Genomic DNA, 25429 nt, shown 5'->3' with positions numbered 1-25429 from the left:
CATGGGTAGACAAGAGCACAACAAAGCCCAAATACATTTCTATCTAATTTAATTTCCTTTATTTAGATCAACAAACAATGCTAGAAATGTGAATGACCTGTTATTACTAGCTTACTGATGCTGGCAATAAATGCATGTTAAAGCATGCATTTAGTCACAATTTTATCATTACTGTAGCTACTGTATGTTCAAATGGCATGTAACAAACTTTGTTCCTTTATTCACCAAGTTCAACTACATATTAATGCTCAAAGTTAAGTGCATTCATACTGAAAAAAATCTGCTCCATGCTACAAGTAGGAACTCAAACACTGGTGAAACCTCCTCTGAGTTGTAAGGGGAAATGCAAAATGAAGCATTTTCATTTTGAAAATGTTAAATAATATTACATCAAATGTTGCCTTAAATTACACAAAACAGCAATTTACTTATTTAGCTAATTTTATGCTGTTTGCTATTTACCCAACCTACATGATATCAGCTAGCTATTGCTGTGCGGCTAAGCTAAGCATGGTAGCTGAGTGTTTATTAAGTAGCCAACATAGCTAACATAGTTTAAGTCCGTCCACACTGTTTGTAAGGCTTAGTTTAAAATATTCCTTCATATAATACTTTATGTGGAAAACCTGCTCTTTTACAGTATAGCTAGCTATTTTCCAGAAATACCATGATTAGTGTTGACCTGACAACCTCCAATAGAGAGACGGATAAGATAATTGACAGAAGTTTGTGTCTCTCTCTGTTTTTTTAATTTATTTATTTTTTGATAGGATGACAACATCATGAGATCTTTGCAGCTCTTTGAGAATGTGATATAAAAGGAGCACAGGAGTGAAGGAGGAGACACAGACGGAAAGCAAAGCAAAGAAGACAGATTTTTTTCAGGAAAGTTTACAGCTACTGTGTTCAAGAATGAGAGTGAGAAGAAGTTACACCATCTCGTGCCCTTCATAAATCCATGGAAATCTGTAGCTTCCTGTAGCTCGACATGTGCTACACCGCTATGTGCATAGCAACACTATGTGCTTAGCATGGTCTTTTTTTTTTTTTTTGATTGTTATCCAGCAAAATTGATCTATGACCTTTTGAAACCAGCCTTGTTCTTGTTCCTGTTCATAGCCACATTTGCTCAACATGTATCATGCTTGCAAATTTGTAACGTTTACCAATTTGTATGAAAAGTTACAAAGGTTAAAGTTAGGTTTAGGTTAATTTACGTAGCTTTTCATACAACTTTGGTTTTTCCTTATAAATAGAACCAGACTGTCCTAATATTTTGAGATCAGGCTCATGCGCTTTACAGCTGATCAGTTAACACTTACAACCCCAATTCCAGAAAAGTTGGGATGCTGTGTAAAATGTAAATAAAAACAGTGATTTGCAAATCTCACAAGCCCATATGTTATTCACAATAGAACATAGAAAACATATCAAATGTTTAAACTGAGGAAATGTACCATTTTAAGGAAAAAATAAGGTAATTTAAATTTGAAGGCAGAAACAGGTCTCTAAAAAGTTGGGACAGGGGCAACAAAAGGCTGGAAAAGTAATTGTTGCTAAAAAGAAACAGCTGGAGGAACATTTTGTAACTAATTAGGGTAATTGGCAACAGGTCAGTAACATGATTGGGAATAAAAAGAGTATCTTATAGAGGCAGAGTCTCTCAGAAGTAAAGATGGGATAGAATCTGGATGGAAGCATATGCTGTGCAACAACTTTACATTTTACACAGCGTCCCAAGTTTTTTGGAATTGGGGTTGTAAAATGGAGTGCTTTGTTCGTTTTATTTATATACAGGATCTGTAATTGTTCTCCGATGTTTGTGAATATTACACTGTTTTAAAGCACAGTGTAATGGCCGACCTATTTACTAATGTTGCTAGAAAACAAGGAGATGAATTAATTAGTGAAGCTCAGCCAGAAGATGACTAAGGCATCAGTGCTTGTAAAATGGTTATAGGAACGTGTGAAATTATTATTATTATAATTGTTGCTCGATACTCATCCACATTGAACCAGCCTACACAACCAAATGTACAGGCTAGATTAAAGTTATTGTGAAGGATTATGAAAGAGTTAGTATGAAGGATTGTTATGAATCTTAATATTTTAATACTTTACAGCACAGTGATTGCTTAAACTAACAAAAGTTTCTATATCAGAGAGAGTTTCCATTCAGAAAATGATGAGGTAATTATCCAAAGTCCCTTAAAGAAATCAAAGAGACAAATATAATTATTATAGCGTTAAAGCTTAATACCAAGCTTTACCATCAGTTTTTTAAATCAAATTTGAAAAAGAATAGAGTAAATTATAGGCCTGGTATAACTGCTTATAACTTATATAGTCTATCATCATTGTTTGTGACTGCTATTCAGCGTTTTCCTCTGTACCGAGCAGGTGTTATCAGCTTGGCACGTGTTATGTCAGCAGTCGGAGTGTTCTTGGATGTTCCTCCCTATTCTATACCATCGCAAAGTCAACTCTTGTGAGTCTTGTGAAAAAGCGGATTGCTGCGATGTTTTTGCGATGTACTGCTCCTTGCTTGAAAATGCTGAACCTGGTCAGTGTGTGTGATCTTTATCTGTGTGTATTTGTGCTGCAGTGTGGCTGTGTTATTTATGCGCTGGTGCTTGATAATTTGTCCAGACCCATTTTTCTCCAGATTGGTCTGGCTATCTGTCTGTCTATCTATCTATCTGTCATTGTGTTTGATGTTATCAGCATGAGGGGAGGACATGTAATGAGGTGTTATGGGGTATTTGACAGACAGGTTTTGCATCACTGTGTGCTTTTTACACTGTTTGCCATCACTACACTCTATTGGTTGTGCTCATTGTATATGTTGTTTTATTGCGAGAAAGCTGTGAATTACCAAAGGTTGGTACTGTTCAATAAGCATATAGCCATATAACCATTTATCCACACACTGTGATATGGAAGAGCAGAGAGAGAGCGAGAGAGCGAGCGAGAGAGAGAGAATCTTCAACAGCTAATACATGGTTACTTGTTGGGATGAGTAAGCCATTTTTTCTGTTCAAACCTGTTGAATTTCATAAACGCATCATTCAATAGGTAGTTATATATATATATATATATATATATATATATATATATATATATATATATATATACGATTTAGTAAAAATATAATTTACTGAAGTATAAATAAAAATGTGCCTATAATTAATTACTGCATGGTTGGAGGTTTTCAGTATGATTGAATCAGTAGGTAACATACACTCGCTGTCCACTTTAATAAGAACATCTGTACACCTACTCATTCATGCAATTATCCAATCAGCCAATCATGTGGCAGGACAGGCTCACTGAAAATGAACAGATGAAGATTGAAAAGGCATTACCTGATCTTTTTCCAATGGTCAATTATCCAGTTTGGTGCACACTGTAACCTCAGATTCCTGGTTTTGGCTGGCAGGAGTGGAACCTGATGTGGGCTTTTGTTATTGTAGCCCATCTGCCTCAGGATTTGACATATTGTGTGTTCTGAGATGCTTTTCTGCTCACCACAGTTGTAAAGAATGGGTGTTTGAGTTACCGTAGCCTTCCTGTCAGCTTGAACCGGTCTGGGCATTCTCCTCTACTCATCAACAAGACATTTCTGCCAACAGAACTGCTTCTCATTGGATGTTATGTTTTTTTTTCCACCATTCTTTGAAACTCTAGAGACTGATGTGTGTGAAAATGCCATGAGATCAGATATTTTCCAAAATACTCAAACCAGCCCATCTGGCACCAACAACCATGCCGTTGTCAAAGCCACACTTTGATCACACTTTTTCCCCATTCTGATGTTTGATGTGAACATTAACTGACTCTGTTGACCTGTGTCTGCATGTATTTATGCATTGTGCTGCTCCCACATGATTAGCTAATTGGATAATTGCATGAATGGGCAAGAGTAGAGGTGTTCTTCATAAAGTGGTGAGTGTGTATGCTACATCAGGCTAGTTCTAAACAAATGGGTAGGTCTAAACTTATGGTTCGGTACTTATTACTGGTATTTAATACCCTATTTTATTACTAATACTGGATTATATATCCAAAGTCAATCACTTTGACAAGCACTAAAAGACTAGATTATTAGCGAAAAGTGAAAGTGTAAGGGTGGAAAATGTATATAGCTGCCTAATTAGGTTCAGGAAAGAATGTTTCAAACTCAACCTATTCATTTTCAAATGACTTTTGCAAGCCATGATTTTCTGTGGAACTAAATGTATGACAAACCTCCACAAATGTAACACCGATTTTCTAACTGTAATTTTTGATTTGTAATTGTGAGTTCTACTTGCAAGCTTTTTTTTGTAATTGGAGATTGGCATTCCTACTCGAATGTCATTGAAAGCATTAAAATCTGTTCGGAACAATGACCTCGTGATCACACTTATAAAAAGTGGTTTGTAACGTGTATTAGCAGGTTTTATTAGAGACCTCTCCGAGTATGGCTGCTGGACTCTCATGACCAAATGCCCCCTAGTGGTCTTTTGCAGGGTTGTTTTTTTTATTTTTTATTTTTTTTAAGTTTAATTTGCAAAATACTCTGATATGCAATTAGTGATGTACGGACTGAAATATCTCATTACAAAACCTGCTCTACACATTTGTGGACTTTTGTCAGAATTTAATCTCAGTTTTACTTTAATCGAACATTTCATAATCTGTAAAATGATCTCCTCAATTCCGCAGTGAAATTGTACCCAGTCCAGACATTGTGTCTAGGCTGTCTTGAGGCAACCAAACTGGCAACTACCAAAACGTGATGTATTATGATGTGATGCTAAAGATGTTTTCTTTGAGAAAAAAACTGCACAGTACTCATGCAGCCATATGTATCTCTACTCACTGTGATGAGAATCAGCAGCGAGAGGAAGAGGAAGCACCTCTTACACCATGCACCATATGCACCTCTCCATGAATTCTTTTCATATTCAGTATTGTGGATTATAATTTATGCACAAATGATGCAACAAACAGTTGCTGGGCTTAGCTGTTTTTCTGAAACCATATTTTTCATTGTGCAGCAAGCTGAAGCAAACAGACAGATGTACAGACAGACAGACAGAGAAGCAGGCAGACAGTCACAGGAAACACTTTCTTGTTGCTGTATAAAATGATATTTAACAATAAAAAATTTTCAAACAATAATATTGATTGTTTTATATATATTTATACACCCATTTACCTTAAATTATAAACATTTTAAGAAGGACAAACGTGTCAAAACATCTTCATAGTTTATAATGATCAATATTATTTACATAACAAAGTTTTGTATATTTTATTATAGACATTTTCCACTCATGTTTAGAAAGAATTAGAATATAGCCCTAGTGTTTCAGATATAGAGTAATCCTAATCTAGGGCTAAAAAGGTTTTACATAACACTGATATTTAGTCTAAGACCAGGCTTAGTCTATGACAGGAAATGTACCAACATAAAGGCTTTTGCCCTTCATTAAGAAAACAAATACAAAGTGTTTGTATATAAAGGAATGTTCCAGCATATTTGCTCCCACTTTATATTAAGTGCCTATATTAATGTGTCTAATAATAATACAGACAACTATAATGTAACTACTTGAATGTATGTGCTGTTACTGATGGATTACAGAAGTAAATCTTATGTAAATATGCATCTTGACAAAAGTTCAACTTGAACTTTTATATCATTTCGATTCCTGCCACCTCCCTGTGTGTGTGGAGTTTGCATGTTTCCTCCTCTAGTCCAAAGACATGCATGGTAGGCTGATTGGCATGTCCAAAGTGTCCGTAGTGTATGAATGGGTGTGTGAATGTGTATGTGATTGTGCCCTATGATGGACTGGCACCTTGTGTACCCCGCCTTGTGCCCAATGCTTCCTGGGATAGGCTTCCCCATGACCCTGAAGGATAAGCGGTATAGAAAATGGATGGATGGATGGATCTGTAAGCTATTTGTAACAGTGCAGACGTTCTTACTAGTTATATAGTTGCCTGTGGAGTTTATATATAGCTTCACAGATATTAAAGACATTTAATATAAAGTAAGACACGCTTATCAACCTAATCTCTATCCACTGGATTTGTAGTGTATATGTGATTACCACAGAAAATGATTTGGATGTGTTACTCTGCAGTTAATAAAGAACTAAAGTTAATGGTGAACTAAACCTCAGTTATAATGTAAGTCAGTTGTTCATTTCAGTCAGTAAACTTTTACAGTAATGCAAATTCAAAACTACACTGAAGCAATACATTAAAAGGTATTTTCGGTTTTGGTATACATGCATAATTATGTATGATTCATTGTAAATTATTTCATTTAAAGCAACTCATTAATAATTTCCACATTCATTCATAAAAATGAATATAAATACTAATGTTTATTGTTGCCCTAATAAAAACACTTAGACTTAGAGTTTTAAAAGTTTTTGTTATTTTCACAGTACAGGGAAACGTGCCCAAATTCTTGTCAGTGGTAGTCACACATATGCTACAGATGCAGCACATAGAGAGTGAAAACACTGGAGTGTTTCCTTTGTCTCAAGCATATTCCTATGCGAAGTATTTTTGATTTACAAGGACCATGTTAATTACTGGGCTTTAAATCCAGGATTACAACATGGCAACTTTCTGTCTTGTAGTGGCAATGAAACAGGGCCAAGATATAGGCTGTAGTTTGGCCCAAAACACTATGTAGAAGCCCAAGACACAGTTCAGTACTATAAGCAAGTAAACATAGGAAATTCAGAAGAATAGTAAACTTCATTTTCAACAACACAGTCACTGGCGATGAGTAGAAATGTACACTATACTCAATTATATAAAAAGTCAAACATATAATCAGATATTCACAGTCTATATTTGTGCCAACAACACTGGAACATCAGCTGGGACAGGACTTAGAAAAAGGAGAAAAAAATTATGATGGACAAAAATAATGTGTTTGTGCCTCTGTATTTAGATATTACCTTTTGTTTGTTTCGAATAACGTTTGGATTTGCAGCCACAGATTTTCCTTTCTGTCCATCACGAAAAGAAAACATGTTGTAAAAGAAGTAAAAACTTCTCATAATCATAAACCTTGACTGTGTTATTTTACATTCACAATTCCCACTGCTGTGTTATTTCTTGTCTGACGCCTGGGAGGTTACTGGGGAGTATACCTTTTGTTCACACAAATAAGCAACCTTTCAGATTGCACATATGTGAGTATTGAGTTTTGAAGAATGAACTCAAAGACCGTGGATGAGCCTCTATATTTAATATAGCATTGGGAGTGTAGGAAATTCTACTGATGCATATTTGGTATGATATTGATCAGTAGTGTTTTCCTCCCAGGATGTTGATGTTGTGTATGAATATGTCCTCAAAAAATCTACAGATTTTCTTATATTTGCTGTTCATCAAATTATTTCTTTCCAAGGTCATGTACGTACAATATGATATGTAGATCACTGCATAAAGCCTATCTTACTGTAACACATTCCCAGTTGTCTAATTTTGCACAATCACAGTCACGCCTCATGCGCTTAGTATTTCACCAGTATTCATTTAGGCCAGTGAAGTAGTGGTGGCCATTTTGCCTGCTTTGTCTTGAGCCCATGGCTGCAGGTTCTGCAGGGCATACAGTGAAGAGTTGTGCACGCACAGAGGATCTACAGGCACTGACTCACTGATGGACTTCTGGAGGGCATCAGCCTGCAGCTGCAGTAGCATCCGATTCGCCTGCTGGCGCTCGGCCTCCCTCTCCTCGGCCGTCTGTCGCCTAGAGAAGTATTAAGGGTTATACAATGTAAACACTGCCTTGTACATTTACAGGTATCTTACTGGCAGCAAAGTTGCCAGGCAGTTACTGTAATCAATATTTACATCTACTGTAATGTTTCTTTACAGGAATGGCACATTTTGATATATTTAAAATAGACTATACACAATACAATTATCTTTATTAAAAAATATACTGTATAATTGTACATTAAAGGATATAGTATATTGTATATTGTGTATATATATATATATATATATATATATATATATATATATATATATATATATTAATATATTATAGCTTTAAAAAGGGTTAAAATCCTAACTAAACATTTTGATAAAATGCGTTTATTAACCTTTACTGAAAAGTCACGCAGACTGCACGTGTATATAATCATGTATGTGCACATATTACCCACATAATCACATGTGAAAAAATGTGATCACATGGGAAGTGTATATGATTTTTTCTGTAAGGGAAAGCCATCATTTTAGTTAGGTTCACAAACACATGAAAAAAAATGGAAAATTAAACATTTACAATATAATCACAGCAAAGGTACAGTAGCTATATAGTAAAGTCTTTTAATACAGTATAATCTGAAGTACTGTAAATCATTTCCAAGAATACCAGGGCTGTAAATGTGTAAAATGCATTTAAAGTATCATACTGGTTTGAACAGTATTTTATTGTAGAAATTACAGAAATTCTTTAAAGTGTACAGATCTCTATTTTTATTAGCAAATGCCACAGTCCTTACTGTGTTTGAATAATCATCATTATACGTGCCCTTTGTATTTTAAAGTAAATATCACACTGATAAAGTGGGTTGATTTATATCATTGTGTCTCAAAACAACTCAAAATTAGTGTTGCTGGCTTCGAGTTGAGAATTGTCCCAAGTTACACAGTTTTGGTTAACCTACATAGTGCACAGAAAGACTGGTAATAGCCTAAATGAAGGATTCATATCGGAAGTCATGGTATTAATTAACAGAATGAGTTAACAAGAGGTTAATATTGAATAATGAACTGTTACCATTATTAATGGCTATTAATAATCTCTTAATGTACGCGTCAGTATTTCCTGCTGAAGATTAGTGCGGCCTATTCATTATGATACGCATCAATATATGCATATCATAAAGTGCATCATTAGATATGCCTCAGGAAGCTATATTAAATATGTTCAATGACATCCGTTTCTAAAAGGCGGACTTACCTCCATTTGGTTCTTCGGTTCTGGAACCACGTTTTGACCTGAGCGTCCGTCATTTTAAGAGTCTTGGCGAGGGCCGCGCGCTCAGCACTGGCCAAATACTTCTGCCGGTGAAAGCGCTTCTCGAGCTCGCAGATCTGCACGCGGGAAAATGACGTGCGCGGCTTCTTCCGCTTGGGGGGGGTGCGGTTCTGGTAGGGGTGACCAATGCGTCGAGTTATGGGCAACGCTAGTAGAGCTGGAAAAAAAAGAGAGTGAAAGTCAAGGGAAATTCGATACACGTGATAGTGGGTGATAGTGAAAGAAGAGTGCTGGAATAATAATAATAATAATAAATAATAATAATTAAAACGAATGACAAATATGAATGAACAGAAAATAACAACATTTTCAAGACAATTATACAGAGGAGCATCGTGAGGATGTATTGGGTAGCATTCCTGTGCAAGAGTTGGGTATAAAGCTATGAAACAGAACAAATAAATGTGCAAAGCCTGTGCAATATAAACACATGGAAACAGCAGGACTTTGTAGCTGCATAATATGGACAAGAGTACTGTCCACAAGATGCAGTTGTCTCATAAATAGAAGGCCTATTAGGCTAAATAGTAAAAAATCAATACTAAAAGTTAATTCTATTCCACCTCTTGTTAGTTCAGCATTGGGATATAGTTAAATTAAACTGGTAGAACTATTTAAGATCCACTAACCAAATTATATTAACATTGATCAGCCTTCCAGCCACATGAATCTTTATATATATATATATATATATATATATATATATATATATATATATATATATATATATATATATATATATATATATAATAAACTACTTCAGACGCCTATTCATAAAACTGTACAGTCTACTATGAAGCCCATTTCAGTGGCATTAAAGATGCCCTCAGAGGCCTCGCTTAAGGATGTGGATGTGAATAATCTGTCCTCCAGGAAGTGAACAAAGTGTACCCATTCCACACACAGGGAATGAAATGAAACCACGCAGCTACATGAATGACAAGCTGCCAGGTCCAGGAGTTTTCAGGAAAAAGACTCAGAGTAACTCTTACGAAAGAAATTTACAGGGTTATTGATAGAGTTCATACTTATGAAAGAAAAAAAACAAACAAACCTCAGCCAGCAAGTTCACATGGGCTGACATTTAGACGCTGTACGACATTTAATGCTTCGTTTTTGTAGCCACTATTCATTTATCGTAGACTGTAATATAACGCCATAGAAACCTGAGGGCTTTTGATTCCCACTGAATAGCTGACCACGTGATAAATTCAGACGTGTGGGAGTTTGCAGGGTACACCCCTGTCCAGGATCAGGTGATGGTCCATAAAGACTCGATCTTTGTTTTTTACGAGTGAGTGGTTAGACTATATATTACTGTATAGCCTACAGTGTGTACATACTGTACTGTATAAGACCATGCGAGCCCTGAGCATTATAATATTCGGTTTAGTTTCCGCGCCTTGCGGCTGGATCCTGACCCTGACGAGTACAGTGGCACCAAACTGGCGAACCGTCCACAACATCACTGGACAGCCCTCGGATTTAATGTTACACCAGGGCATCTGGGATATCTGCAGGTCCTTTACAGGATCCAGGGACGTCCTGTGCAACCACGAGGACAGCGAATACTTTAATAATCAGATCATCGAGGTCGCGCGCAGGATGATGGTGGCATCTCTGATCGTGACTCTAATCGGTCTTGGCTTGATGACAGTCGGAACCACCTGCTGGACCGACAAACCGAGAATAAAGCTGGCTGGTCTCGGTGGTTTTCTCATCTTATGTTCCGGGGTTCTGGCAATCATCCCTATCGCATGGTACAACCACATCCTGAAGGACATCAACTCTCCATCGACCGACATCAGTACTGGATACTGCATCATACTGGGCTACATAGGAGGACTAACGGAGTTTCTCGACGGATTTGTGATATTTATTTTGTTATACCGATGTTCTGGAGGAAGAAATCTGGGAGAGAGACCCGAGTTAAATATTGAACCGAAGGACATGACCACCGCGCCGAGCACCAGTGTGACCCGGAGCCGCGCGAGCAGCGTCCCATCGCACATTGAGAAACAAGACATCAACTTCCGGCGAGACAACAGACCAAACAATATATCACTGACCCTGTAGAAGTAGTCTTCAACTCAGCTGGTTTTTGGTTTTTGACATAAAATACGAGGGTTGTTTAGTCGTTTAGTTATTTACTAATTTAGTTACTGAGTAAGTTAGTTATTTAGTACAAGAATTTCTGAAAGCATCCTTAGATGAGTGAAGTGTCTACCATTAAGACAGACAACGCTGTGTCACTTGTCGCCAGGGAGGGGAAAATAAGAAAGGCCACTTGGGCCCTTCAGTCTGGTAAATCCATGTGATGTTCTATAGCTTTTGTAATAGACTGTAACTTAAAGCGTGGCCTTTTCTTTCTTTCTTTCTTTCTTTCTTTCTTTCTTATTATTATTACTCCTACTTTGTCCTACTTCTCTAAGCCAACAGAATAATACAAGTAGGCATATTCTTAGAAATGACAGGAATGTTGAGGGCTATATCTGTGATCAGGTTTAATTAACAAGAAACTTTTTTTATCCTCATAATTTTGACAATACTATGTCTTCGTTGTGTTGAAATGCATCAGTCACATTTTCTTATCATGAACAATTTTGGGGAATATGAATGTTATCTTTTACTTTCAGATTTGGCATCACACGCATCTCACACTCTCAGAATTAAAGGCACCATTCCAATATGTTACTAGTACCTTTAGTAGGCTATGTATCTTTCATTAGGAAATCTGAATAATAAAAATTATAATTGAAGGTACATAATTTGACCATAAGGACTTCTCTGAATGCCACCATATGTACCTTCTCAGGTAAAAGATACATAATAAAGGACTTTTATATCTGACAGTGCAGACGGACAACTCCTTCTAGGCTCACCAATCACATAAGGATTTACTGTATATACAAACAGAGTAGTGTTCATATCAGTTCTTATGACCATATTTCTGCGATTTTGAGAAAGAAAGATTAAACACTGCTACTCTCAAAAGCTCAAATAATTTTCTTTAACCTGACACAAGCCTGCTTTTATTTTTGTGATGAACAAGTATATAATGGTAAATTATTGTAATGGTACATAATTAAAAATCACATTCACACTCTTCCTCTATTCTAGTCCACAAGCCAGCTTTCAGGTTTTTATACACTGGGTGTAACTTTGAGTTAAATGTGAGGTATCAGAATGTACAGGAAGCCGTATTCATAACTCCACAGTGGTTTAACTGGACCTACTCAAAAGGCTCGTTGCCCTTTGTACTCTTGATGGACGATTCATGAGCGAATTGCTCTTAAACGATTCAATAGCACCGTTTGTGGTAAATCACACGAATCAAATCCACATTGTTCGAGTCATTTAAACACGTTGTTCAAAAGAATCGAATCAATAAAGCGAGTCTTATAAACGTTGTCACCTTCCTCATGCACAAATTGTGGTATGAACATGCTCCTATACACGCTTAAAAAGTAAAAAATTTAAGGGTTCTTTGTCTGTCCCTTTGGGGGCACGTTTAGGTAGAACCCTAAAATAAAATCTTCTATCAGAAAGGGCTCCAAGTAGAACCTTTTGTTGGAAATTTAAACATCCCTTGAAGAACCCTTTTTAATAGCGTAAGGATTAACTGAGTGTGGGTATGTACGTGTGTGGTACAAAATTATATATATATATATATATATATATATATATATATATATATATATATATATATATATAATACCTACAACCTGTCAGGCATTTTAAATTTAGCTAAACTATCTAGGTACTTGGTGATACTGTTATACACAACAGTATATATAGAGACATACTGTTGGAGGGTTCAACATAGAAACTTTAAGGGTTCCCCCAGAGGAAGAACAGAAGAACCTTAAGGATTTTCTAAGAGTGTATGGGACAGAGTTTTATTTCCTAGGTGAGTTTATCCAGCTCATAACAAATCTAAGTTGATAGCCTTTTTGATGTATTTTAATATATGGCAACAGAAAAAAAGGACTTCCCTCGAACATTTTTAATCTGGCTAACTGATTTAATAGAAAGCAGAATCATTTTAGCATAACGGCATTACCAGACTACTGCTTTTTATAATTAAAAAACAAACAAACAACAACAACAAAACAAAAGCAGCAAATGGATTTTTCAGTCCGCTCAACCAGACTGAAAATAGTAAAATTAAATGAATATAAGCAAGCAAAGTGACATTTAACGCTCTATTTAAAAGGAGATTGTAAACAATACAAAATTAAGATTAATCACTCATAGGCCTACAGCGTTTGGAAACGGAGAGTAAATATTTTTTAGCCTCCATTTTCACTGTTGCTTCCGACTATCATGGAAAAATCCCCAAATTATAATAATAATAATAATAATAATAATAATAAAAATAAAAAAGAACTATTACTACTACTAATTATATAATAATAATAATAATAATAATAATAATAATAATAATAATAATAATGCAATAAAAATTATTATTATTATTTTATTATTATTATTATTAGAAGAAAAAGAAGAAGAAGAAGAATTGTGATTGTGGTGATCATTGTGTGATTTTTCTTAAAAAAAAAAAAAAAGATACATATTTTAACTTTATCTGGCTGCGGGAATCAGTAGTCTAACCTTTCAAAAAGATAAACATCCTCTCATGTTTCATACATATTTTAGGCTGTTTTACGATTATTTCCACGGAGATTTTGTTAATTGCCTTTAACATCCTTTGTTAGTTTTTTTTTTATTCATTTACAATTTAGCTATTTAATTTTTGTTTAAATTTAATTTAAATTACTATTTAAATACTTTATTTAAATTCTATTCCATTCTTGAATATTAAAAGTAGGCTAATAAAACAAAAACCTTTTGCCCTGAATGATGTACACCTTTGCGCTTTAAAGACAGGGCTGCTATTTCATCGAACACCTGCCTATTGGTTTCACTTTACCTGGCAGTCTGTCTTTGGTGAATCTGCGGTGATTATCCACCCAGGGGAAGCAAAGCGGCCCGAAACCCGGAGCTGCGCTCACCACAGACGGAGCTATGGCGGCTCCAAGCGGTCTGTGCGCCGGGACCCGGATCACCCCGCGGTGTCCCAGAGTCCTGTTCGGCACGAACTCGCTCGGGTCCTCCAAAGAGCCAGGAAAAGCAGAGAGTGGGGCGAGCAGTGCAGTGAATGTAGTGGTGGTCCCGGTCTGGCTGTCCGTACTGCTCTCAGAGCCATGCTGTCGGTCAGAGGAACCGAGGATCCGGTCTATACCGAAACGGATGGGCTCATGGCTTGGTTTAGATGATTGCTCCGGTCTCGGACTTTGGGCGCTTTCCATATTCCACGTTTACAACCCGAGCGTGGGTTGAGGAAATAAAACCAAATCACGCAAAACGCAACATAATTGAGATCAATTTCAGAGTCTGTCTGTCCATTTTCTTCTCCCTTGTGCTTTTCTTTCGGTTCTGTTTCTGAAATTCCGACATATTCCGTCACATCTATCCTGAACCCTCCTCGGCTGGGCTTATTCCTGTCAAACTGTCGCATTTTCCTCTCGCATTATGCCAAAGTCACAAAGTAGTGTTTTCATTGGTCGAATACGTCAAACCCTCGGCCCTCTATTGGTTAACATCAGCTGACAAAAATAGATGTATGTCCCAGTAGAGCTGAGCGCGAAGGTGTCAAACAGTGTCCTATATAGAACATTAATGCTCTCCTATATAAATGTACAATATCATATAATTTACTGTCATATTTTGTACATTTGCGGCACATTTTTGCACATTTGTCGTACTTAAAGCGAATTAATCTGACATATCTGTCTATTGGAATTTTCTCACCAAAACACATAATTAATTAACTTTTCATTTTCCAGACTTTCCCATCTGTTTTTCCGACCTTAGATCTCAGGTCTCTGTAATATTGTGCCGAATACATGGTCCTATAGAGCGCACTTAACTGCCAGTTTAAATGAATCACTTCTCTCCTTTTGGTAAATGACCCATTACGCATTGATTGATTCTCATGTAGAAACTATTAGCCCTGATCTTTATGTTAGTTATCTATAAATGTAGCTTAATGTACTCAAACAATCGTTTCATATCACATTTGACAAATATCCTAGTGTTTCTTTGACAGATACTTGCTTATTCTGTTCGCACATTGAAACAGTCCATTTCAGCACATCATCACCAGGGAAGGCTGCATGTGTGGGCCAGCGTTGTTCAATAGGAAGATATGTTAGAACCCCTTAAAATGCAAGCAACATTTTATTATAATGTTTTGCAGGTTTGGTCGTAGGCCCATTTTCCCCAGAAAAGGAGAAGGAGGAGGACATGCACCATATATGGACACTCATTTAGACAGTCTGCATTAAATCTTCCATTTAGTACACTCTTACAATTTTTTTCATGGGATCTTAATTTCCAACAAGAGTTCTCCCTAGGTGGCTTGGCACCCATAGGGAAACACTCTTCACAGAGCCTTTAAGTAATTTATATGTACTTTTCTGGGTTCTGTGTAGAAGGTTCGCCCAGAGGGACAACAGAAGAATCCTTAGGAGAATCCTTAAGAGTTAAGAGAATCCTTAATAGAGTTTTATGTGAGAGGTGAGTCAAACAAACTTTCAAGTATTTAATAACATTTGTGACAAAAGCATTAAATAACATTACAAGATCCACAAGCAAAATATGAATGATCAAACATTATAAATAAGATAGTTGTTGCAAATACAAATAATAATAATGAAATTAATATACCCCAAATACTGTCCTTTAGCTTACTCCACTGTCAATATTTTTACTTATTTCCCTTTCAGTTTATTTTAGCATATTGTGAGGACACATACATTTTCAAGGTGGGTGGATCTTAGAATACTTTGCTTGTATTTCCTCATTCGTAAGTGGCTTTGGATAAAAGTGTCTGCTAAATTAATAAATGTAAATATAAAAGAATACACACCTGAATTGTCTATTGGCCAATTGGAACTTAGAGTTAAGTCCCTTTCTGTCCCTTATCCACACCCAATCAATAAACAATGACACGATTTTTGACTCAGCAATAGATATCCTTGGAATTGTAGCACTAGTTAATTAAAAATACTGTTAAAGCACTGTTAATTAAAAATGTGGTTGGCAATTTATAGGCTAATTTGCTTTGATTATGGATGCAGAACAATTAACAGTTAACAGATAATAATATTACTGTTAACAGTTTTTCAGGGAATACAACCACATAGCATGCTACAAGTTTTTTTCTATTGCAAAAGCATAGAACAAACCCTACATTCTTGTAAAAAAAATTTTAAAAAAATGTTTACTCCATTACTTTTGATGGTTAATGGTGCTTCACTTTATAAAGTGGTTCTTTGTGGAGACCTGTGGCTCTGTGGTAGCGTTCTTCACAGCAAAATCCCCAGTGTTGAATTAACATCTTCAGTGCTTAGCCTATATATGTCCAAATGGACACAAATGAACACTGACAGAGTTAAATAAACATTCTATGTGTTAATTCAACATTGGGGATTTTACTGTGTACATAGAACAGCCCAGGAACAGTTGCAGAACAATGCTGGGGCTACATCAGCTTTGGCATGAACCATGCTAATCAGATATGAATGTTTTACTAGTCTTTAAAATAAGAATAGAAATCAGTGTTTTGGTTTATGAAAGTTAGGTAGTTAGATGAGCGTTTGTTTGGGAAGTGGCTACAATTAAGGTAATGATACTTAGTTAATAAAATACATGATATTACAGAAAATGTATGGTAGTTACTATTTCAGTTTCATGCCCAAGCTGGGGTTTCAGCTGGTACTTGGTCCAAATGTTTGAGTGGCCATGGTTAAGGGTTAAAACTCATTCCCAAATACCACCTGACCAAGTTATAGGTTTTTATTTTTCATACTATACTCTTAGTCCCTGACCTACTGAACTAGCATGAGGATGTGTTTATTAATAGAAACTACTAAGCACTTCTGTTAGTGTCTCTGGATCAGAGGCTCTGCAAAATGCAATGCATGTTAATGTAAATGTAAGACAATTAAGACAGCGAAGGATTTAATATTGAGCCAAATGTACCAAAAAATTTACAAAATAAAAAACACACATATGTGTTATTGTAGTTTAGATTGTAAATAGCTAATATTTTACTTGCGGGTATTATAATTTTGTCCTAATTTTGCTACACAATGAGCTCCTAAGCTCGTGACAGCCAGTACAGTTGTACAAATTTGTTATAGACCTTTTTTTTTTTTCTTAGAAATTAAATAAATGAAATGAATTCTTTTGAAAAATTAAACGAAAAATAAGTATTGACAATTTGAATAAATGTAGTAAATAAATAACGAAGTCAATCATAAGTCATTCGTTTTAGTCCTAGCCTATAATATGACAAAATATTGTATATATTTTACAAACTGTATGATAAAATGAAAATCCCTTGCCGTGTAACGCGTATCCGTTTCATGGGTCAGTGTCACTGTGTGTCTGACCTCTCACATGTATTTCTGTGGCTTGGTATTGAGCGGGTCTGAGCCGTGGATGATTTTTGGAGAGCAGCACATGAGCGGTGATCCAGCAGACTCTCTGGCAGGGCGGCCCGACTCCCCGACAAGCTCTCTTGGCTGATTTCTCTGCCATATGCCTTTCCCTCCTAGTGAGAAACGCGAGGGTTGTTGAGATTTGTGTGAACTGGTGTTTTCTGTTATTATATATATTTTTTGTCTGATGAGTTATTATTATTATTATTATTTTTTACTGTACTATAGATGTACTATAGATGCACTGTACTATATTTGATGCACGGCATAAAACGAAAATGTTTTGTTTTACTTCATTTATTTATGTATGTATTTATTATATCATATTTATTATAGGCTATTCATAAAGTATTGTTTAGGTTCTAAATAGGCTACGCCTGTCTATTGGTCACATCATGACAGGAAATGTACCTACACACACACACACACACACACACACACACACTTCTAAATGACCACAATGTGTTTGTGTGATATTTGTAAGTAGGTGAAACGAGATGCTTTCATAGGCTAAATCTCACCCGAAGGGCACTGCTTTATTTTCAGACATGCAAGCTGCACCATAATGGCTGTTTTAATATCTGTGCTAGACCCCTATTAATAACGGCTTTGCGCTAAAGCCTTATTTTTTTGTATTAGCGATATTTTTCACAATTTGCGTAAAGAGAAGTTAATCGGGGGAAAAATCCGCGCCTGGTGTCCTAAGAGTCTTAAGCGTCGGCAAATTATTCAAGATTATATCAATCACTGCGCAGACACATTAAATGCTCTATTCTCCGGAGAAAAGGAGACGTATAAAAGGGAAGAAAAAAAAAATAAAGGAATAAAAGTGAACGATTTGTCTCGGAAATGACCCCCCGGATTTACATAATGGGGGTTTGCGGGTGGTGGGCCGCGGGCGCCGTTTTTATTGCGTGTTATCAATTTCTCCAAGTTTACTAAAGAGCTGCGTGAAATTCAAAGAACACACTAACATCCAGAGAGGAAAAGAAAGAGATATAGGCTACACTGAGAGACGGGGGAGATGCAGAATTAAATATTAAGGCTCTTATCATATAAGGTTTTAGACGCCTACCTTCTAAACAACACTGAAGGCAGACTATGAATTAAACATGGTAAGTAAAAGCGCATATAACCACCTGTTTATTATGAAGATGTAGAGTTTAATGAAGCCTAGATGACTGAGAAGCTCTGGCTGAGGAAACCGCGAGAAAACAAAGACAATACAGAAGGCAAACTATTAGACGCAAATTCTTTTCTCAATGCGGTTTATTTTATAGAACAAAAAACTATAGAGTCGAATAATAATAATAATCACGTGACACCTCAATCTGTGCTCTCCAAGGTATTTCCTGCCACGGTCTTATGTCTGTAAAACCTAAGTGCTTGAGAATATGATAAACCGAGTTTTTATTTATTTATTTATTTATTATTATTTTTTAAACAACACAATTTTTTTTTCTTTTGGACACATTTAGCATCAAATTACGTATCGAACACAAACAATGGCTCATGGTGGGCTCTAACTTGTCAAATCCTTTGCAAATCATTAACAGTAGCTATTCCTGCTCCATCACAAGCCATATAAGTGGATCACACATATAAACTATGAATAGAGTGCTAAAAAGCTTTCTTTGGTAAACCTGATTAACTGAAATCTACAGTACATTGTCTGTGAGCAGTGATAGTAACAGTCACATCATGCTGCTCAATTTCTTAAATTTGAGATTACACTCAAAACTAGGAATATGGAGGAAAAAAAGCCAAAGGGGGTGTTTTAAAATGAATATTTTCATAACTGATTCCATCAGTGAACTAAGGAACTCAATTAAGTCTATACTGATATAGTCTAATAAACTTATAGCCTATGTTATGATATTCAGATGCTCTTTGATATTAATAACATGCTTTCTCTGGGGGACTCATTGAAATCCTCCATAGATAAAAATTCAAGAGTTGGGGGAAAAAAAAGTCTAATAAAATTGTTTGATATTTCCTCTACCTGTGCATTTAAGGGACCTCAAAAGATTTCAGTGAAGCTTACATTATTGTGGAGTGTGTATATTGTTATACACATTTTCTTGTGTGTGTGTGTGTGTGTGTGTGTGGGTGTGTGTGTGTGTGTGTGGGTGTGTGTGTGTGTGTGTGTGAGAGAGAGAGAGAGAGAGAGACAGAGAGAGAGAGAGAGAGAGAGAGAGAGAGAACAAGAACTAGAGAAGAGACCAGTAATTGAGTGTCATAGTTATTCTCACTTAGGGAGTCTGTGTGTGTGTGTGTGTGTGTGTGTGAGAGAGAGAGAGAGACAGAGCGAGCAATAGCCACAACACAGAGCATGCATTTACACTGCACCTGCATCATATTGCTGAATTTTGTAAAAGCCTGTGAGTTCTGATTAAACTTGAATACAACAGATTTTCTTGTGATGTGTATACCTCAGCATTACTCTTTCTGTTTTTTAAGGTCTCTTTCATTTTTAATTTCGCCCAGATGATTCAGTTCTGTCTGCATAGAGCATTCTTTTGTTTTTATTATTTTGAGCTGGTAACAAACGAATCAATAGAGACCTTTACAATTTGGAAAATTTACAAAAGCAAATGATATTACAGTTTCATCTGATAGACTGAGATTCATATAGTGGTCTGATTCCATTGGGATAAAAGACATTTGTGTATACTCGTGTTTTCTGCGTAAACACTGGTTTAATGTCTACAGCTATAGCCAGACATAATATACTGTAAAATCTATGGGCTACAGTATATGAAGCTGAGTAAGTCTCAAAATCAAATGAAATGAAATGTGATATCAGATACACATATATATTTTCCTAATTGAAAACCCAACATACTTATATGCATTTTAAAATCTGTAATTTTCTGCTGTATACATATCTGTACACATATAGTCAAGTATGTAATCTCTGATCACTGGCTATTTTCACTGATTGGATATTGTATTTGAAAGGTTTTGGTACAATACTGCCACTAGTGGTTAGGAAGAAATACATTCTTTATGGTTTACAAAACTGATCCTTTTTTCTTTTTTACCTCACTGCTTTGTGCCATATTTTTCCCATATTGCGCCATTACTGTTCATAAACAGGCCTTAAAGATGTGCAAATATTAACTGTGGTTGTGTTATCTCATGGGTTAATGTAGTGCCTGTGATCCTATAATTCTTAATTCCTGGATGTCCAAAAAACACCACTTCCCAGGGTCACATGATGTGTCTGCACACACACCTGAAGGCAAAACATTTTGGAGGTAAATTTAAATGAACAGGTGAGACCACATCTCTATGGCATTTTAGAAATTTCCCATAAAACAGACACCATCATCAATCTAACCAGCAGCATTTATTTAGACTGTGGGCTTGATATTGTCATCAAAATCTGAGCAATGACACCTTAGTTTTCATCAAACACCATCCCGAAAATGAGACTCACAAATTTTCTTTGAGGCCATGAAAGGCTCTAACTGGGCAAATGAAATAAATTGAAAACACAACATAGTTATATGCATTTTAAAAATCTGTAATTTTCTGCTGTATACATACCTAGTCAAGTATGTAATCTCTGATCACTGGCTAATTTGAACGACTGGATATTTTATACCCATTACTTAACATAATTTTTTCTTTTTAAGTGGTCAGCACAATCCTTCATCTGCAGTTGCAAAGCATACTCTGACAGTGGTGGGTACAAAATCTTTGAATAGGTTATTTCCCTTCCTTTGTCTGTTGCAGGCCATAGCAGATCAGTAAGCTTTTTGCCTCCAGATTTTCACTGATGCCATCAGTTTGCTTGTATAAATAAAAAAAGAGGTCTACTGGGCCTTAACCCTGCTTACCTGTGGATTTTAATGTATTATTTGATTGTATTCTTTCTAACTAGTAAAATGGACCTGCTTGCCAAAATAAAGTAAACTAAGTAAATGTAATGTAAAGTAAGATTTAATGTAACAATTGCACAGTTGTGTAAGTCATAGCCAGAGTTGGGTGTAACGCATTACAAAGTAACAAAGTAACTCGTTGCTGTATTCTAATAACTATTTCTGATTATGCGTTACTGTAATGCATTACATTTTAAATTTATTTAATTTGATTACAGTTACTGATGTCAATATAATTACGTCACTTGCATTACAAATGTATTGTTAAGAAAACAATATTAAGTAAAATGCATTTTTAAAATAAATCTCGTTTTGCTTTTTTGCTTTTTTCATTAGCCCCGAACAATTCTCCACTTGGAGCGGTTTGTCACTACGTAACTGGACGTCAGTAAAAGAAGACCGCCTGTAATTGAATATCTTCAGTGAATGGAGGCAAGGCCAATCAGACAGGGTTTACAGGAAAATATGTGGAAACACTTGTGTCTTATTGACTGAGTCTCAGTTCTGCCAAACACTAGCTCACAGTCCATGTGAAGAAAAATGGATATAAGCCGATTTTTAAAAAATCAGTAAAGGGGTTGAAACTGAAACAGTAACATCCTCTGATGCTGAGCAGGAAAACAAGGTGTGTAAATGTCTATATGAGTTCCAATTTAAAATGATATGAGCAGAGCATAAGGAAGCGTAATGTACTTTGCATAGCACTGTAGCAGTTAAACCTATACAATGAGAGCTTAGTTCTGCCTCTCCTTGGCTAGCGACACTAAACTAGCCTAGTTAGAAAAGTTTTATATTTTATCCGTCTGGTAGTTCTACAAACAGTGAGGCACCCGAGGCAAGTTTTATGACAAATCCAACTTTTTCTGATGATGTTGTACATTGACGTGCTAAAATTACTGAAAGCACTATGAGTTTCACTTTGTAGAGATTTTTACATGCAGTAATCAGTAACTTAATCAAATTACAATTTTAAAGTAGTAATTAGTAATCTGTAGTGGATTACCTTTTTGAGAAACTTACCCAACACATTGCCTTATTGAGCATAACTGTTGCCTTGAAAAACATTGTACTTTGTGCTAAGAAGAATTTTAACGCCACTAAAATGGCAATAATTAAGAAGATACAAAAAGTGAGCAGGCCTGAGAAAGAGCTAAACTTCACTGGATATTGAGACACAAAATTCAACCAATAATTATATACTGTCTGTTTAGTGGTTCATGGCATGATCACAACTCCAAAACGATATAATAATATATTAGCCTTTTTCCAATGACTTATTCGACTGGGTTACTATCATCAAACCTCAAATGTAAGCATATGTGGTTTACCAGTACGGGGTTTCATTGCCTATTGACTTCCAACTGCCATTTTCCCTTGGGGGAATCCTGACCACAATCTTAAGAGATGTTCTATTAGATCCGTTCAAGTAAAGCTTTGTTAAGCGACACCAAAAAGCCAAGTGAAAGCCAAGTGATCAAATTATCACTGTAGGCTTCCGAAGTAAAGCTAGCTTTTTGTGATCTGACATAATTACCTTTTCAAAACAGTGAAATAATAGCAGACAAAGCTGTTAATAACTCAAAGCTGTTAATAAGCAGCAGCAATATTATAAAAAAAAAATTACCATTTGATTTGCGACGTTTGTGACTAGACTCCTGATAATCAGTCATAACATTAAAACCTCCTGCCTAATATTGTGTAGTCCCCCCTTGTACCACCAACACAGCTCTGACCTGTTCACGCATGGACTCCTCAAGACCTCTGAAGGTGTGATGTGATATCTGGCACCAAGACGTTAGCAGCAGATCCTTTAAGTCTTTTAAGATGTGATGTGGGGCCTCCATCAGACTTGTTTGTCCAGGGCATCCCACACATGTTCAATCAGACTGAGATCTGGGGAATTTGGAGGCCAACTCAACACCTTGAACTCGTTGCCATGTTCTTCAAACCATTCCTCAACAATTTTTGCAGTGTTGCAGGGGCTCTTCTGTGGGATTGGATCCGACTGGCTAGCCTTCACTTCCCATCAGTGAGCCTTTGCTGCCCATGACCCTGTCATCACTTCACCGACTGTCCTTCCTTGGACCACTTTTGGTAGTACTAACCACTGCATACATGGAACATCCCACAACACCTGCTGTTTTGGAGATGCTCTGGCCCAATTGTCTAGCCATCACAATTTGGCCCTTATCAAAGTCGCTCAGATCCGTATGCTTGCCTACATTTATCACCACTTCAAAATCCTTAAAATTAAAATCAGGTGTTTAAGATTGGGTGACAGATGATTAGAACCTGCTTAGGGCGTGCAGGTGGAACCTGTCTTATTTATACCCCTCTCATATCTAGTGTCTGGTGTTCCCTTTGCTATTGAGGCGTGTGGTGTCACCATGCCAAGATCTAAAGAGTTCTGTAAGGCCTTCAGAAAAAAGGTTGTGGATGCCTATGAGTCTGGCAAGGGATTTAAAAAGATCTCCAAATTATTTGAAATACATCATTCCACTGTAAGAAAAATGATCTACAAATGGCACAGATTTCAAATGACTGCCAATTTGTCCAGGACTGGCGATCCCAGTAAATTCAGCAGAGAGCAGACTGTCTGATGCAAAAAGAAGTCTCCAAGAACCTCAACATTTGATCACAGGATCTGCTAGTAAGTCTTGCAACTGTTGTTGTCAAAGTGCATGCTTCTACAATCAGAAAGAGATTGCACATATTTTACCTGCATGGGAGACGTGCCAGGAAAAAGCCTTTACTTTGCAGTGAGCATATAGGCAAAGACCAGGCCTTTTGGAATAATGTGCTCTGGACAGATGAATCAAAGATAGAGTTGTTTGGCTACAGTAACAGCAGACATGTTTAGCGCAGACCAAAGACAGCTTTTCAGGAGAAGCACCTCATACCAACTGTGAAGCACAGTGGTGGAAATGTTACAGTTTGGGGTTACTTCACTGCCTCAGGGACTGGGCAGCTTGCATTTATTGATTCAACTATGAATTCAAGTATATCAACTTTATTAATACGCACTGTTTCAAAGATGATCAAATGTTTGCTTGTCCAAATAGGTCAAAAAAGCCAACAATTTTCATGGGGTGTACTTGTTTTATTAAATGACTGTATGCTATAGCAGCTATAAATAGTTGCTCACTCACTTTCTTTTGAAGTTAATAAGACAAAGATACAGCGTGTTGCCAAGAAACTGCAATATGCAATGTGGCAACAGTTTTTACCTTTATGGTTACAAAAGCATTGCGACTGGAACCTCCTTCCAGAAAATGTCATATAAAAGTCACTTTAAAGATAATTTCACCATATCAATATCTGCATATTTTTCTTTGTTAAATAACAGCCCATTTTATTAATCTTTTCATTATCTTTCTTAGATTATCTGGAGCATATGCCCTGTCCCTATTAATAAGCTGTTACTATAGAAACAACACAGCTTAAGAACACACACATTAATATAAACCTGTTATTTGCCAGTCTAATTGAGAATTCAATAACACTAATAAAGAAAAGAAAGAATGAAAGACAGTTGAGCTAAAGACCCTTGTGAAAAACCTGTACAATGAAATGAAGAGAATGAGACGAGTTGTTTTGTGAAATTGTACCATAATAACCATGCTAAATAAAGACTAGACTTAATAAAAGTAATATTTGTATTTACTATTATTGAGATACCACTGATGCTATAGACAAAATTAGTACTAAGTAGGTGTTTACAGGATGAGGGTTATGTTTAGTAGGTAGATGAAAATAATAATAGAGTAAGATTATTAAGATACATATTCAGACTTCTACATCTGGGTTGCACCTTAAAGGGTATATTGTACCTTGAGGAACAAAAATGTACCTGTACAGTAGGTTTATTTCTCACAGCAGAGTACACACAAATACATTTCCTTGTGTTTCTTAAAAAACATTTTCTAGGAAAGTGTTCGAACAATGAAGAAATTGAGCAG

The 25429-nt window shown here is 36.2% G+C and overlaps 3 protein-coding genes across 4 annotated transcripts in view; 2 read left to right on the top strand and 1 right to left on the bottom strand.

The window, feature by feature from the left end:
• Positions 1-3058, top strand: part of LOC128618179 (Kv channel-interacting protein 1-like) — a 62244-nt gene extending 59186 nt beyond the window's left edge. For both annotated transcript variants that reach the window (XM_053641671.1, XM_053641672.1), the window contains exon 8: positions 771-3058. In XM_053641671.1, coding sequence (XP_053497646.1) covers positions 771-818 — 48 coding nt within the window. In that variant the 3' untranslated portion in view covers positions 819-3058. The remainder of the gene's footprint in view (positions 1-770) is intronic.
• A 3706-nt stretch (positions 3059-6764) lies between these two features.
• Positions 6765-14742, bottom strand: LOC128618622 (T-cell leukemia homeobox protein 3-like). The gene is made up of 3 exons (XM_053642328.1): positions 14007-14742; positions 8993-9227; positions 6765-7768 (listed from the first exon to the last, which is right to left on the bottom strand). The coding sequence occupies exons 1-3, from the start codon at positions 14383-14385 to the stop codon at positions 7555-7557; spliced, it is 828 nt and encodes a 275-aa protein (XP_053498303.1). The 5' UTR covers positions 14386-14742; the 3' UTR covers positions 6765-7554.
• On the top strand, positions 10343-11553 carry LOC128618623 (claudin-23-like). The gene has a single exon (XM_053642329.1). It carries the CDS (start codon positions 10430-10432, stop codon positions 11144-11146), a length of 717 nt encoding a protein of 238 aa, XP_053498304.1. The 5' UTR covers positions 10343-10429; the 3' UTR covers positions 11147-11553.
• Positions 14743-25429: the final 10687 nt, after the last annotated feature.

This window comes from Ictalurus furcatus, chromosome 14 (assembly GCF_023375685.1).
Source record: "Ictalurus furcatus strain D&B chromosome 14, Billie_1.0, whole genome shotgun sequence".
NCBI lineage: Eukaryota > Metazoa > Chordata > Actinopteri > Siluriformes > Ictaluridae > Ictalurus > Ictalurus furcatus.
Note: the sequence above shows the minus strand (reverse complement) of the source record. Positions and strands in the feature narration are given on the sequence as shown.